The sequence below is a fragment of the Elephantulus edwardii genome, unplaced genomic scaffold (assembly GCF_000299155.1).
Source record: "Elephantulus edwardii isolate Elephantulus edwardi_28Jun2011 unplaced genomic scaffold, EleEdw1.0 scaffold00170, whole genome shotgun sequence".
NCBI classification, from domain to species: domain Eukaryota; kingdom Metazoa; phylum Chordata; class Mammalia; order Macroscelidea; family Macroscelididae; genus Elephantulus; species Elephantulus edwardii.
Genome location: NW_006399920.1, coordinates 6,521,502 through 6,536,197, shown reverse-complemented (window position 1 = coordinate 6,536,197; position 14,696 = coordinate 6,521,502). Strand labels below are relative to the sequence as shown.

The 14,696-nt window shown below is 38.5% G+C and overlaps 1 protein-coding gene across 2 annotated transcripts in view; it reads left to right on the top strand.

Annotated features, from left to right (window-relative positions):
* Nucleotides 1–14,696, top strand: part of ANK3 (ankyrin 3, node of Ranvier (ankyrin G)) — a 662,526-nt gene that overhangs the window by 481,899 nt on the left and 165,931 nt on the right. For both annotated transcript variants that reach the window (XM_006895588.1, XM_006895587.1), the window contains exons 9-10: nt 6,470–6,568; nt 12,732–12,929. In XM_006895588.1, the coding sequence (XP_006895650.1) occupies nt 6,470–6,568; nt 12,732–12,929 (297 nt within the window). The remainder of the gene's footprint in view (nt 1–6,469; nt 6,569–12,731; nt 12,930–14,696) is intronic.

Here is a 14,696-nt window from a genome sequence, read left to right as displayed (position 1 = left end):
GGGGGTGGGATTGGGGGAGGTGCGGGGGGGATTGTGTACCAATGAGGGAGTTTTTCTTTTGCTTTTCAGGGAAAGGAGCAAATGGCGGGGGGTGAGGTGGGGTGGGCAGGGAGAAGGGTGCAACAATGAATGAATGAAATTCCAAAATCTCTGTAGATGTTCATTGAAATGAAAAATAAATAAATTAAAATATTTTAAAAAAAATCCTGTCTTGGGTGAGCTCTGGTGGCCTAGTGGCAAGAAGCAGCACTGCAGTTCCATAGGTGCACGGTTCAAATCCACCAGGTGCTCTGCTGAAGAAGGAGGGACAATCTCCTTCTGTACCAGTCAGATCTGATTTGACAGTACACACACACACAAAAAAAATAATAAATAAATTTTAAAAAGAGTAAAAAATTTCCCATCTTGGTTGTATTTTCTATTTCAGTGTAAGTGTGGGGAAGTGAATAATAAAACTCACTTGTTTTAAAGCGTAAGAAATCAGCTCAAAATGTGTTTGATTTTTAATGTCCCTTTTTCTTTTTTTAACAAAAACAGGTAGTAAGTTAAATTGGTGCCTGTTCGGTGTGACTCATTGGAGGAGAGGCATTCTTCGTCTTGCAATGGTTCAGCTGCTCTGTTTCTGTCTTCATGACTATAAAGTGTGTGATTCTAATTAAAGATCTTACCTTAGCTGTCGGCACCAGTCTTCTGACCTGTAAATCTTCCAGCGGCTGGGCCAGCAGCGCCCATACAGACAGCAGTCGTGACATCTTGTACTGCTTCCTGATAAGGCATGTCTCCTGTGGGGACTTTTGAAAAGCTATATACCTCTCAAAAGTCCCAGAGCAAATGTGTAGAAGATTCAAAGGGCTTAGAGACCGGGGGGCAGAGGAATAAAAAGCCATCCACATTGCCCTCAAGTAGATTCTGATTTATAGAGACCAGAGTCAGAGTCAAATTCACCCATCAAGTTGTCAAACTGTAATCTCTACAGGAGCAGACTGGCACATCTTTCTTCTGTGGAGTGGCATGTAAGTTCTGGACATGGACCTTTCAGGGAGCAGCCAAGTGATTAACCACGGCATCACTAGGGGACTGTAGTAGCTCTTTGGAAGCAGTTTTAAAAATTGTACAGGTTAAGCTGCACAGGAAAGAGATCTGGGATCTCTTTGCAGCTCATCTAGAACTGATGATGATGATGATGATGATGTGTGTGTGTGTGTACACACATGTACCATCAAATCAGATCTGACTGGCACAGGAGGAGATTGTCCCTCCTACTCCAGCAGGGAAGAACTGACTACTTTTACCTCGGTGAACCAACTGATTTTGTCATTGAAGCAAGACTATTTATAGGAATAATGACTTTGTTGTGTACAGTCAAGTTGGAACCAGCCCATAGGTAACCCTCCTTTGGGTTTTCAGAGTCAGTTAATTGCACCGGAGGAGGTTGCCTATCCTTCTCCTGTGGAGCAGCTGGTATTCTCAAACCACATGCCTTCAGGATTGCAGTGCAGCTTCTTGTCACTAGGCCACCTAGATCCATAAAATTTTGTAGCTATTCTGATAAACCTATAACTTTTTTCCTTACTAAATCTTTCAGTTCTGTAGGATTTTGGGGGGGGGAACCCAACATTTATTTTAATTTCCAAGCAATCTTTTAATTTACTACATAAAAATGAGCTAACGTATAGATAAAAGACTATTGCTGCTGTGCTAGTCATTGCTGTGGGTTGGAACTGACTCGTAGCTGGCCCTCCAGTGGGTTTTCAGAGGTGAAGAGGTTGCCCATCTTTCTCCCATGGAGCTGCTGGTGCATTCAGCCACAGAGAAGCCTGCCTCTGGGTTAGCCCGCATGCTGCACCACCAGAGCACCATCAGAAGAAGACTAAAGGGGACTAAACTTTGAACTTAGAGGTCTTATATTAATCAACCTCCCAAGACATCATGAATATTTCTCAAAGACGGGCCCAGTAGCTTTGGTTGTGTTCTGTATTTAGCCTGCACGGACTCGAATGAATAACTCAATCTCTTTGATACTTAGGTTCTTCATGTCTAAACTAGAGACTGTATACCCTTTCCCTCTAGGGGTCATTGTAAGGCTAAAAATTACATGAATGTTTTGGATGTGCTTCGAAATAACAAAAGGCAGGCAAATCAATCAGATTGTAGATGAAACTTGAATGGTCCAGAGGAAATGGCTGACGCTGAGCATTGCATGTAGAGTTGTTTCTTTAACCTGAAATGAGTTGGATATTTTCCCTAATGAAAATTTTTCTTTAAAAGATAAAATCAATGACAGTGTCTATAAGAATACTACAAAAATTTCATGTTGCTCACTGAGATAGAGATAAACCCAAGCCAAACCCACCAAATGCAATTCCCTAGAGTCTGCTAGGTAAGTTGGCTAAAGATTTTGTGTCCTTAGCCGTTTTGTGTAATCGTCCCTTCATAACAAAGCAGCAAAGTGAATAGCAAGCCACACTCTTTGAAAGCCAAAGGAATTCACTCAACTATAAATATTTTGAATCCTTTGCTGCATTTGCCTTGAAGAGGAAACTTTGCAAGGATAAATGAGTTTGGGGAAAATAGTTCTTTTTTTTCTATGTAAGCACAGTCATCTCCTACTTCTTAGAAGCTATTTCAGGAACAGTGGTTACAAATGTTTAGTTCCTTAAAGGTAAACATTGTCCTGCAGTGTGTGTGATTTGTGTAGCATGTGGAATGATGTTAGGTGACGTACGATTGCATACACTCAGTGCAACCCTATGAGCAGTGGACCTGAACCAGGCCTCTTTCTATGCCGTTCTTATCATCTCTGACGCACTGGAGCTCTTTGCTGCAGTCACTGTGTTGGTCCATCTGGTTGAGAGTCTTCTCTTTCACTGACCTTCCACTTTTTTAAGAATGATATCCTTTTCCTAGGAATGTCCCCTTCTAACATTCCCAAAATGTGTGAAACAAACTTTCTCCATCCTTGCTTCCAAGGAGCACTCTGATTTCACTCTCTACAACATGGATTTGTTTGTTCTCTTGGCAGTACATGGGATATTTAGTATTCTTCAACACCACAAAGGCATCAGTTTTTCTTCTGTCATTCTTATTCATTGCCTGTATCTCAAATGTATAGCAAGTCATTGAAAAGACCATGACCTTAATTAGGTGCATCTTAGTCTTTAAACTGACTTCATTGCTCCTTAGTACTTTGGTGAGGTTCTTGACAATAGGCTTCCCAAATGTAATAAGTCTGTAGATTATGGACCGCTCTTATCAAGGGCTGATTTGTGGATCCAGTAACATGAGGGCTGTGGTTATTTTTCTTTTTCATGGTGTTATTTTGTTTGGTTTAGGGATTTTTTAGGGTTTGTATGACTGAGCAGACATTTATAAATTATGTTGTTTTTTTAAAAAAAAATTATTGGTTTGCAAACAATAATTTGTTTATATTGCATTTCATTTATGTACATTGTTGTTTGGAGGGGAAGAGGTGTTCCCCCTTCTCTCCACCCAGTAAATTCTGGGTTTTTCCAAAAGGTCTGTCTCTATATTTATGTTATTTTGGTAAAAAAAAAAACAGCTTATATTTAAAAGATTTTTGTTGGATTACTTTGATTTGTAAAGGTAACTGTTTTAAATTTTATAAAAGGAAGACTATTTAAAATGGTAAAAGAATATAAAAATCAGCACATTTCTTTTATAAAAGCATTTTAATATTACTTAGATTTGGCTACCTGTTTAAAAATTCTCCTGTGTTTTACTGCTTATACTTTAGAATAACAAGAATAATTATGCTTACTTTTAGAATTTGCTTAGAATATGGAAAGACTTATTGCAAGACAATACACTGAATCAAATTTTGTTGTATTTTAGAATAGCACTATCCTTAGGGTAGATATAAAGTGTCAAACACAGTAATCTTCAAATGGGGTATTTTGAAGGGCTTGGGGCCATTTAAATAGTTTTAAGTGAATAAATTTCCACTTCAAGTTATCAGGTATTCTCAATCCGACCGTTTCCGTTAGAGATCCTGTCAGTCGTCCTTCATCATGATCCTTGGTCAGAGAAAATAAAACAGATTGAGATAACATTTTAACTTAAGATCACATTATTTGAGCTGAACCAGTGGATTCACAAATAATACAATGTCCATACCAAAAGTGAAAAGGAACATCTACTGTAGGAAAAAGTTAAAAGAGTTTTTGTAGCAATAACAAGAAAGTTAAGTAAGGCTTGGTAAGGTGAGGTTATTGAGTAAGGCTTAATGTTTTTAAAATCATGTCCAAATAAAACAGTCATAAGTGCAGTCAGTTAGTTATTACAGTTTGTTATTGACAATCTTGAAGACCCACTTTGTGGGTCACAGGAGAGTAAACCCAAAACAAACCCACTCAACCCACAGCCCTGAAGGTAATTCTGACTCCTGGTTCACTTCTGAGGTTGTAAATCTCAACTCAAGCTGACTGCCTCATCTTTCCCCATTGGAGCATATGGTGGAATAGAATCCCTGAGTTTTTGTTGTAACCTAACACTTAATACACTATACCTGTTAGGAAATTGGTTAAAAAGGAAAAGTTACATCGGTTAGGTATAAGCCAGTTATTGTCTAAAGAGTTTGGATCTTTGGAGTGAGGTGACATTGAGTTGAGTACAATTCATAGCAACCCTCTTTAGACTCCACCAAATCGAGAAAGTGTGAATTTTTAGTCTTCTCTACTTCCATCCTGAAGAAAGGTCTGATTATGGCCCCAGTGTATATAAACAGCCTTGATGGAACGATGACTTCAAATACTAGTGTTTGTGATTATAAACTGCAAGACACAAATAATTGGGTAGCAAATCCTCTTGCTTTAGACAGTTTTAAGAACTTTGCTTTCAAAACAAAGCCCCCACACAGAGACACCCCCAAAAAAAGGGCAAAAATAAAATATTTGGTCAAATTATGCTATGATGTTGTTGTCAGGTGACATCAAGTCAAGTATGACCAATAGTGACTCTCTGAACAACAGATCTGAACCCGGTTCTATCCTGTGCCTTTCTCCCACTTCCTGACACATTAGAACCCATTGCAGCAGTCACCGTGTTAATCTACTTGGTTGTGGGCCTTCCTCTTCTTCACCAACCCTCCACCTTTCCGAGCATCATGTCCCTCTGCAAGAAATAGACCCTCCTAGCAACATGCCCAAAGTATGTTAGATGAATCTTTGCCTCCCAAGAACATTCTGGCTGCAACCACTCCAAGACATACTTATTTATTCTTTTGGCCATCCAGGGATGTTCAGCAGTCTTCTCCAGCACCTCAACTCAAAGGCATCAATTCTTACTCTGTCATCCTTATTCATTGTCCATGTCTTAGATGCATAATAAGTGATCAGAAAGACCATGGTCTGAATCAGGTCCACCTTTGTCCTCAAACTGATATCCTATGATAGATCACTAAAATGAATTTCTTACCAAAAATTATTACATGGTTGTTGGTATATAACAGAGAGGACATTCAGAGAATTAGTAACACTTCTCTTAACCAGAGTTCATCAACTTATTGATGCAAATAAGACTTCCTAACATTTACATACATAAAAGCACAAATTAGAACTATCATTGATGTTTAACCTGGTATCATTCTAGTAATGTTGTTGTGTACTGTCAAGTTGGAACCAACCCATAGTTGACTCTCTGGTGGGTTTTCAGAAGCAGTTAATCGCACAGGAGGAGAATGCCCATCTGTCTTCGGCAAAGCTGCTAGTGGCCTCAAACTGTGCACCTTCAGGATTGCAGTGTGGCTTCTTGCCACAAGGCCACTAGGACTCATTAATAGATACATGAGCTGTTTGTGGGGACAATATAGATATAATTAAGTAAAAATCTTTAAATAAACTTGCCCTTGTTGAACAAAAAAATTATGTGTTTTTACTGTTTAATCATTCATATTAAAATCATTTTAATGATAGCTCCAGTCAGATTTCTTTTTGAAACCTAGATGCTTATTTAACCAGGAAATCTTTATCTCTTTCTTAAATTTAACTTATTCAATTTTGTGACAAAAATATGGTAACCAGTAAAAGCATAGAGTTGTATTATATAAAAGTGAAATGATATGTAGGAATAGAATGGGATGAAAATAGGAATGCAAGGAGAAAAAGGAATGATGTAAAATTTCTATCACAGGTCTCTATTTTAAATTTTTATTCTTATACTATCTCGGACTACTATAGTGTTTCACATCCATTGGCTATATTCAGAAGTGAAAGGCAATGGTAATATTTTTAAGTGGAACAGAACTGTGACTACTCTATTTGGCAAATTACGTATTTGAAACTGCTTAAACAAATGTAGAAATTTAGTGCTCAGCCTAAAAATGTGAAATTGTTTTTCTAAGACACATGAACAGATGTTTAATGCTTACTGCTCTACAGGATGCTGTGTTCTTGAGACAGCGTACATCTCTTGAATTTACATGGAAGCTAATTGACATTGTCTTGTTTAACAGGATGGCCTGACACCGCTGCACTGTGGAGCAAGGAGCGGACATGAGCAGGTGGTGGAGATGCTGCTTGATCGAGCTGCCCCCATTCTTTCAAAAACAAAGGTAATTTCTTCCTGGATTTTTGGACCTAGGCTATATTTAGCTGAGACGCCTTCTACTTGTTATTTAGCCCCACCTTGTTTTAACCACATTGAAAATGACATAGTTTCTAGTTTAGCAATTAGACCAACCCCCAAATAAGTTTGACTTAATGATGCCTTTATGGATAATACATACATCACTAAGTTAATGTGCTTATGTGTTTGTGTTTTACAGTTTAGATTTTATTTCAGGATTACATATTGCCTGATTTTATTTTTTTTTTTATATTCTTACACCTCAGAATGAATTGATTGTTGGGGAAATATCTAAACTCTTTCAGTTCTGAATGCTAGCTCTCTTCCGCTAGCTACTCCGTTTGAGAGTATATAGACCATGAAATCAGCCAAGACTATTAGTGGATAAATATGGAAATTTGGGAAAGATTGAATCTTTGGTAAAGATTGGAGCTTTGGGAAAGTTGACACATCTGAAGGAATACATAATTAATATGAAAGGGGGAAGAATTAATGTTATATTCAGGATCTTTTAGATTTTTTTTCAGGTAAAACCACTTAACATTCTTTTTAAAAGAGTGTTTTAAAATTTGGAACATGCAAACTATGTCTTAGTCACTACTGTTTTCATTACACTGATCATTTTTAGAAGCTACATGAAATTTGATAGAGAGTTTTTCCTACGGAACATTGTCAAAATTTTAAAGGCACATATTTGTCCTAGTTGTGTTGTACCTCAGCAACTGGAGTGGAGATTAGACAGGATCACTGTGGTCTGAACAGTTCCATAACTCCTTTGAAATGCTGAGTGTATGTTGGTAAGGTGTTGGAGATACGACCCAACAGAATTATACACCCATTTCTCTGTGTTCCACAAATTTTTCGTTGTTTATGATGGCCCCTTCACATTTGCTCCTCTGTAGCTGCACATAGGGAAGTTTGCTGGGATGGCCTAGTGGTAGAAGCTGTGCTGCAGCCGTAAAGCACACAGTTTGAAACCACCAGATGCTCTGTGGGAAAAGGGTGGGCAATCTCCTCCTGTGCAATTAATTTAGTGCCTTTTAAATAGTCTCTTCAGCCCTAATTGGTTAACATTTCATATTGATGTACTACAACGGGGCTTCTTGTTTTGGGGATTGGGGTTGGGGTTTTTTGTTGTTGTTGTTGTTGTTTTTCTTTCATTAGCAGGACATTCCATGAGATTCAACAGTCAATATTATTTCCTTGACAATTTACTCCTATTTTTTCTTTGAAGCACCTGTTAGTTGGTAATCAGACTTCTTGAGTTTATTCTTAAATGGTCTTATATTTTCTTTCCTGTTGTTCATCTCATTGTCTATATGTTCTGTTTGTTTGTTTGTTTTTTATGGTTTTTTGGGTTTTTTCTTTAATTTATTATTAATTTCAATGAAAATTTACAGAGACTTTGGATTTGCATTCATTCACTGTTGCATTTCTCTCCCCTCCCAACCCTCCACCCTAGTACACCACCCTCTTGGAAAAGTACAAGAAAAATTCTTTCATTGTTTTACAATCCCTCCCCCCAGGTCCACTCCACTATGCAGCCTTCACTCTAGACTCCTGCCATGACAAAAATACCTAATCACATATCCCTTTTAAACTGTTTTCTCCCTCATTTGTTTCAATGCAGTATACATTATTGAACCCATCTTACTCAGTGAGATTTCCTTGATTTTTCTATGTTTTAAATTTTAAAGAACATTTTGTTATTATTGTCCTCTGATAAAATTTTCATAGATCCTGTTATAGTTTTATTAACGCACTGCCAACTTTTACCTTTCTGAGAACATTTCAAGACTTTTTAAAATTTCAACTTCCTTCCACTGCTCACGTTTCCCAGATTTCATTGTTTAAAATGTTTTATTGTGGTTTGGGTGAAAATTTTTGTAGCCTATTGGTTTTTTTTTTTTTTCAATCAACTATCCTGCACATTTACTTCTACAACATTACAGTACTCACAGTGTGATTGATAATACTTCTATTAGCTATCCTATTAACTCTTTACTTACTCTGGCTTTATCAGTCTGAACCCAAATCAAATATCCCCCACTCACTACTGGGAAATGAGAACTGGCTCAAAGCTCATCCTCCGGTGGCTTCCCAAGGCTGTAAATTTCACCAAAGGAGATTGCCCATCTTTCTCCTACAGAGTTGCTGCTGTTGGATTCGAACCTCCAGAGAGGCCTGGCTTTGAGTTAGCAGCACAGGTCCCTGTAGACTACTCCACCCGAGCTCCCTAAAACCGTAACCACCACTATAAATCCATTCCAACTCATAGCCACCCCTTCATCAGAGCCCTCATGCTGCAAACCCTTGTAGGCAGAGGCTGCCCATCTTTCTCCCACACAGCAGCCAGGATATGAACGCCTATCTTGCATTAGCACATCAATGTGAAATTACTTTTTCATTTCATAAATACACCAAGCTTATTTGCACTTTCTGTTCCCTCAGTCTGATTGCAGACCTCTGAGGTCTTATCACCATTTATTTCTCAGTTCAAATATCATTTTCTTCTCAGAGAGTCCTTTTGTGACTCCTGTACTCCTTTGACCTTCATCACTATGCCCTGAAATTCCTATCACTTGACCATATTTTGTTTCTTTCAGAGGTCTTAGCACTCTCTTGAAATTACCAGTTTACTTGCTTGGTGCCTTACCTGTCTTCCTTACCTGTCCAATGAAAGCAGGAATGTTCCCTTGTTCAGTTCCTAGAACTGTATGTGTCACACAGGAGGCAGGCAGCAAATGTTTTTGATAACCGCTGAATGAGTGTGTGCCTTTTATGCTTTAAAACAGTTTATAGAGTTCTTCACAACTTTCATCTTCCTCAACTCAGAGCTCTCTCAGTGCCTCCATATTTTAAGCTTGAGGAGGGTGCCCTATGCAGTTAGACTCCTCTTCTTGTGGCAGTTGATCTTCTCTTTACTCTTCTAATTCTTTCTTGGTTTCCCAAGAATAGAAATTTCCATTTCCCACTAGGTGTCCCTATTTTGTGTATCCTTAGAGAGTTTTCTTCTGTTATTGAGACTGCCTCCCGTTTCTATTTTTCTCTGTCATTTGTTTCTCAGATTTTGTGTCTTTGTTTACATTGTGTTTCCCCCTAAGACTATATCAAAACACAAAGCAGAGGATTGTTTTGGCAGAAAATAAACCAGGGCATATGCTTGTGGGTGGCAGTATCTCAAATGGGAAACATCCCCACCCTTTTTGCACCTTAGTTTCTATTTTGGTGTAAAATGTTTAAGAGGAGTTTTTATAGAGAGAAATATCCTGTCTGATAGGCATTGTATGAGGTCTTTACATTTACGTGAATATTTGTGTAGCTCTTTCTGCATGTACAGTGCTCTTTGCTGGAAAATATGGGAAAACTGACTAAAAGCATTTGGCTGCTAGCCAAAAAGTTGGCTCTTAGAAACCACTAGCCACTTAAAGGGAGGAAGATGAGACCGTCTGTGTGTCCAGATCCACAGCCTTGGGAAGGGCACAGGGCAGTTCTCTTCTGTCCTGTAGAATCATTCATTACCTGATAGAATTTATGATAACAGTAGTTTTGGAGGTATTTGGGCATGAATATGAGCCTTTTGCCTTCAAGAAACACTACTAGTTGAAATACAAAGCAGTAAGTTAATAATACTGTGAAAATAGCTAAAGGAAATCTTTTATGCATATGTATATTTAAATATATATTTTTAAATTTTTATAAATATATATTTTTTAATTTTCCGTATTTATAGATATATAGATTGGAAATTTTTTACACCTCTTAAATGTCTTTTGTAAATAAAATTGGGAAAAATAACTTGGCACAGTGCATTTAGCAATAAGCCATCTCATCCACACATCTGTAAGGTATAATTATAGTCATTGAAAAGTGTTTTGAATATTGAATTCATTGTCAAGATATTTTCTTTTCCCTAAACATGATAAATTAGCTTATGGTAATGAATAGAGATGCTCTTGAGATTTGGGTTCTGTCGAACTGTTCCATACTCCCTCACATTGCTTTCATATTTAAAAAGAAGAATGCTTGAAAAGACTGAAACCTCTCCCCCCAAAAAAAACTTATTGTGAATTGGGTGAAGGTTTACAGAAACAGATGCGTTTTTCCAGTCAACATTTTGTACATATTTTGATTCATGATATTGATTATAATCCCCACAGTGTAACATTATCAATCCCACTTCCTCCTGTGTTGCCATTTCCCTTCTTTTTCCTTTTGAAACCCTTCCTACCATCGGGCCAGTCCTGCTCTTTTGATCACCTGTATTTATTATCTAAAGAGTGAGACCTCCACAGTGCTGTTGTTCACCTTACATTCCTTTCCACTGTTTCACTGAAAGTTGAGCCAGGAGGGGAGTGCAGTTCCAGGCCTGAGGGCTAACAAACAGTCAAAGTCTCAAGGGTTTCATTAGTCTCTACCTGACCAGTATCCCTAGTCTCTTTTTATTAAGATTTTTAATTTTGTTCCACATTTTTCTCCCACTTTATCCAGGCTGCTCTATTGTTATCCTTATTAGAGTGGTCAGCAGTAGGGCTGGGCACCATCAACTTCTTCTGGTCTCAGGGTCCTGGAGGTTGAGGTTTATATGATCCTTTAAACCAATTATTTTCACATGTCTTTGATTTCATTCTATGTTTGTTGCAAACATAGAAAGACTAATAGTTCCATCTTATATAGAAACCTACATGCTTGTAGGACCCAAGTGACTATTTATAAAAGCATAGTATATTTTCTTTGTGTCAAATAACTTTGACACCTTAATACCTTTTATTCCTACTTAGATTAGGAAACATGCATTGAGTACTGATGTTATGCTCACTTTCTTTCGAGTTTCATTTACCTTTGACCCCATTCATTTCATTACTGAATCCTTTAAAATGAAATATTTTATTAATTTCTTACTGTGTGTGATTGAGTTTGTCACTGAAACCAGCTGATCTAACGTAGACAAACAGTAAATAGGTCAGTATCTTGCATTTTCACATCACAGACACAAGGGGGCACCAGATTTATGGAAAAGAAAACTATTTTCCTTCCTTCCCTGATAAAAGATAAAATGTATCTGGACTTTAAAAATTAAATCAATGTATTATTAATAAGGTTTCGGGGGGGGAATCTCAGTCTATTGCATAAAAGCCTATTTCTGACTTCGTTTTTATCCTTTGAGTCTCAAGAATTCCAACTCCTTAAAATTTAATAAGTAATAACTGAAAACGTGTTTATGTGCCATTGAGTTGACTATGACTTAAAGCGACCCTATAAACAGCAAAACTAAGCCTAGTCCCAGCCTACACCATCCCCATGACCTCCCAAACGCTGCAGCCCACTGTTAACAGTCACTATGTCATTCTATCTTGTTGAGGGTCTTCTGTCTTTTTCTGACCCTCTTTCCACCTTCCCCTTGGTGATGCCATTTCCAAGGTTTGGCTCCTCCTGACAGCACGCCCGGAGTGTGAGAGGCAGAGTTGCCTCCAAGGAGCAACCTGGTTACACTTCCTCTGAGACAGACTTGTTCGTCCTTTTGACAGTTCACAGGGTAGTCAGTTTTCTTCACCACTGCCAAAATTCGAATCACTGATTATTCTCCTGACATCCTTATTCACTGTCCAACTTCCAGGTGCATAGGAAAGAATTGACAAGATCAATGTCTAGTCAACTGATGAGATCAGTGTCTAGTCACCTGACGAGATCAATGTCTAGTCTGACTCATGGCCGTTCCGTGTGTTTGGAGTAGAACTGGGTGGAAGGCTTTCTGTGGCTGCCCCCTTTCCTTAGATCAACAGGTCTTTCTCACAGAATACCCCAGGGTGGATTAGAAATGTCAGCTGCTTAACCTTTGTGGCTCTCTGTAGGAAGTCTTTGTGGACTACATAGTAAGCAATAATCCTTATTAATAACCCAATGCACACTATTTTAAAATCATAGCAAGAGATTATCCTTGATGATGTATTATAGATTGATGTAAGACATGGGAGGACCAGTTTTCGAAGTAACTGTGATTCAGAACAGTTGTCAGAATCTTTTAAAAATAGCACGTTTTTTTATACAAAGCATTAGGGTTTTCATCTGTTTGTCTTTGCACCCTGTGATGGGCACATTTGTGACTTAAGCGTTGAAACAATAAATTGGGATTTCCTTCTGTGTTCCAGAATGGGCTGTCTCCATTGCACATGGCCACGCAAGGGGATCATCTAAACTGCGTCCAGCTGCTGCTCCAGCATAACGTGCCTGTGGACGACGTCACCAACGACTACCTGACAGCCCTGCACGTGGCCGCCCACTGTGGCCATTACAAAGTCGCCAAGGTTCTCTTAGACAAGAAAGCTAACCCCAATGCCAAAGCCTTGGTGAGTGGCTCAGCCAACAAGCCCGGCCTGAATCGTCCTGCTGACATGTTAACTCTGCCTGTGAAGGAAGTACTTGTGAGGATGTAGAACTGGGAGGTGACATTCAAATAAAGTGTAATTTTGAGCAATTTTTTAAAATGCCCTCCTCCCAGGTAATTTTAAAAAACCCTGTTTCTTGCCAATGTGCACACAGATAACTGAGCTAAATCATTAACTATGGTGTCACACTCATAAGTCTCTTATGTAAATAAGCACAAAGGCTACAGAATTTTAAGAAGGTCAAAGTGATCAACATCATCTTATTTGGAAAAGTCACAATTATGTAAATTAAGACTTCTTTTCTGGGATAAAAAAACAGGAGGAAAATGATAAATTATACGCCTGAGAGGTCTAGGAATTTAGAAATCTGAAAATTCATACTATTAATCAGGTGCTTTAATGAGATAATGCCTACCATCCTCTTCTTACTACATTTTTGACATAAATAAAAAATTAGATCTAGTTTCTACTCCTCAAAGGATTTGTTCTTTTAACTTAGAGTAAGACCTTCAGCTCTATCATACTTTGGATTTCTTAGGTATTTGTCTCAGAATAAAAATACAGATTAAAGCTACTGCCATCATGTTGGTGGCACAACTCTTACCACAGTAGAACTGCCCGCACGACTCCCAGGCAGAAACAGATAGAGAACGCCTTACCTTTCTCCTGCACCGCAGCCAGTGGGTTCAAATTACCAGCCTTTTGGTTAACAGCCAAATGCTTTGACCACTGTGTTGTGAGGGTCCCTTTACTACATAACTATTGTTAAATGTTTGAAGTGCAATAATAGAACCTTCAGGAATAAGAATTTCCCTGTTGAAGACTGTTGTTATTGTTGTTTACCATCAAGTCAGAACTGACCCATAGCTGACCCTTGGGCAAGTTTTCAGAAGCAGTTAATCTTACAGGAGGAGATTGCCCATCCTCCCACAGAGCAGCTGGTGGATTCACACTGCATGCATTTGGAATTACAGCACAGATTCTTACCACGAGATCCACCAGAGCTCCCTCTTTTTTCTTTTTCTTTTTCTTCCTTCCTCCCTCCCTCCCTCCCTCCCTCCCTCTCTCTCTCTCTCTCTCAGGCTACTTGAAAAATAGCATTATCCTGTTATAGGATTATTGATGCATCCCTACTCAATAATCCATTCTCTTACGGTTTTATTCACCATCAAAGGGAACTTGACTTTTTCTCTTCTTGTTATTGTGCACCATGAAATCAGAGCCAACTCATAACTAACACTGTGGGAGGTTTTCAGAGGCGGTAAATCACATGGAAGGAGATTACTCATTTTTGCCGCATGGAACAGCTAGTAGATTTGAACTACGAGCCTTTGGGTTGGCAGTGCAACTCCTTACCACTAACCCACCAGAGGTCCCTGGATTGTTTCTACTACTCATCAAGTATTGATGGCAACCCAAATTCCTCTGTGACTCAGTCCCAAGCAACCTTTCACATCCTTTACCAGGAAATTCTTCCCTTCTTTGGAAAATATGTGTCAGTAATAAAAGAGGCTCCAGTACGTAGTAGTTCCATTGTAGTCAGTAAAGAGTGCCCTCATTTTTATTTACCTTTCCATTGTTGTTAATAGGGGCTGTTGAGTTTGAACCCAAACTCAACATTGGACCCATTGCTGACCCTTTTCAGAGACTTTTAAGAGGCTGTAAATTTCATAGGAAGAAATTTCCCATCTCCTTTAGAGCATCTGGTGGATTTAAATTAATTATTTT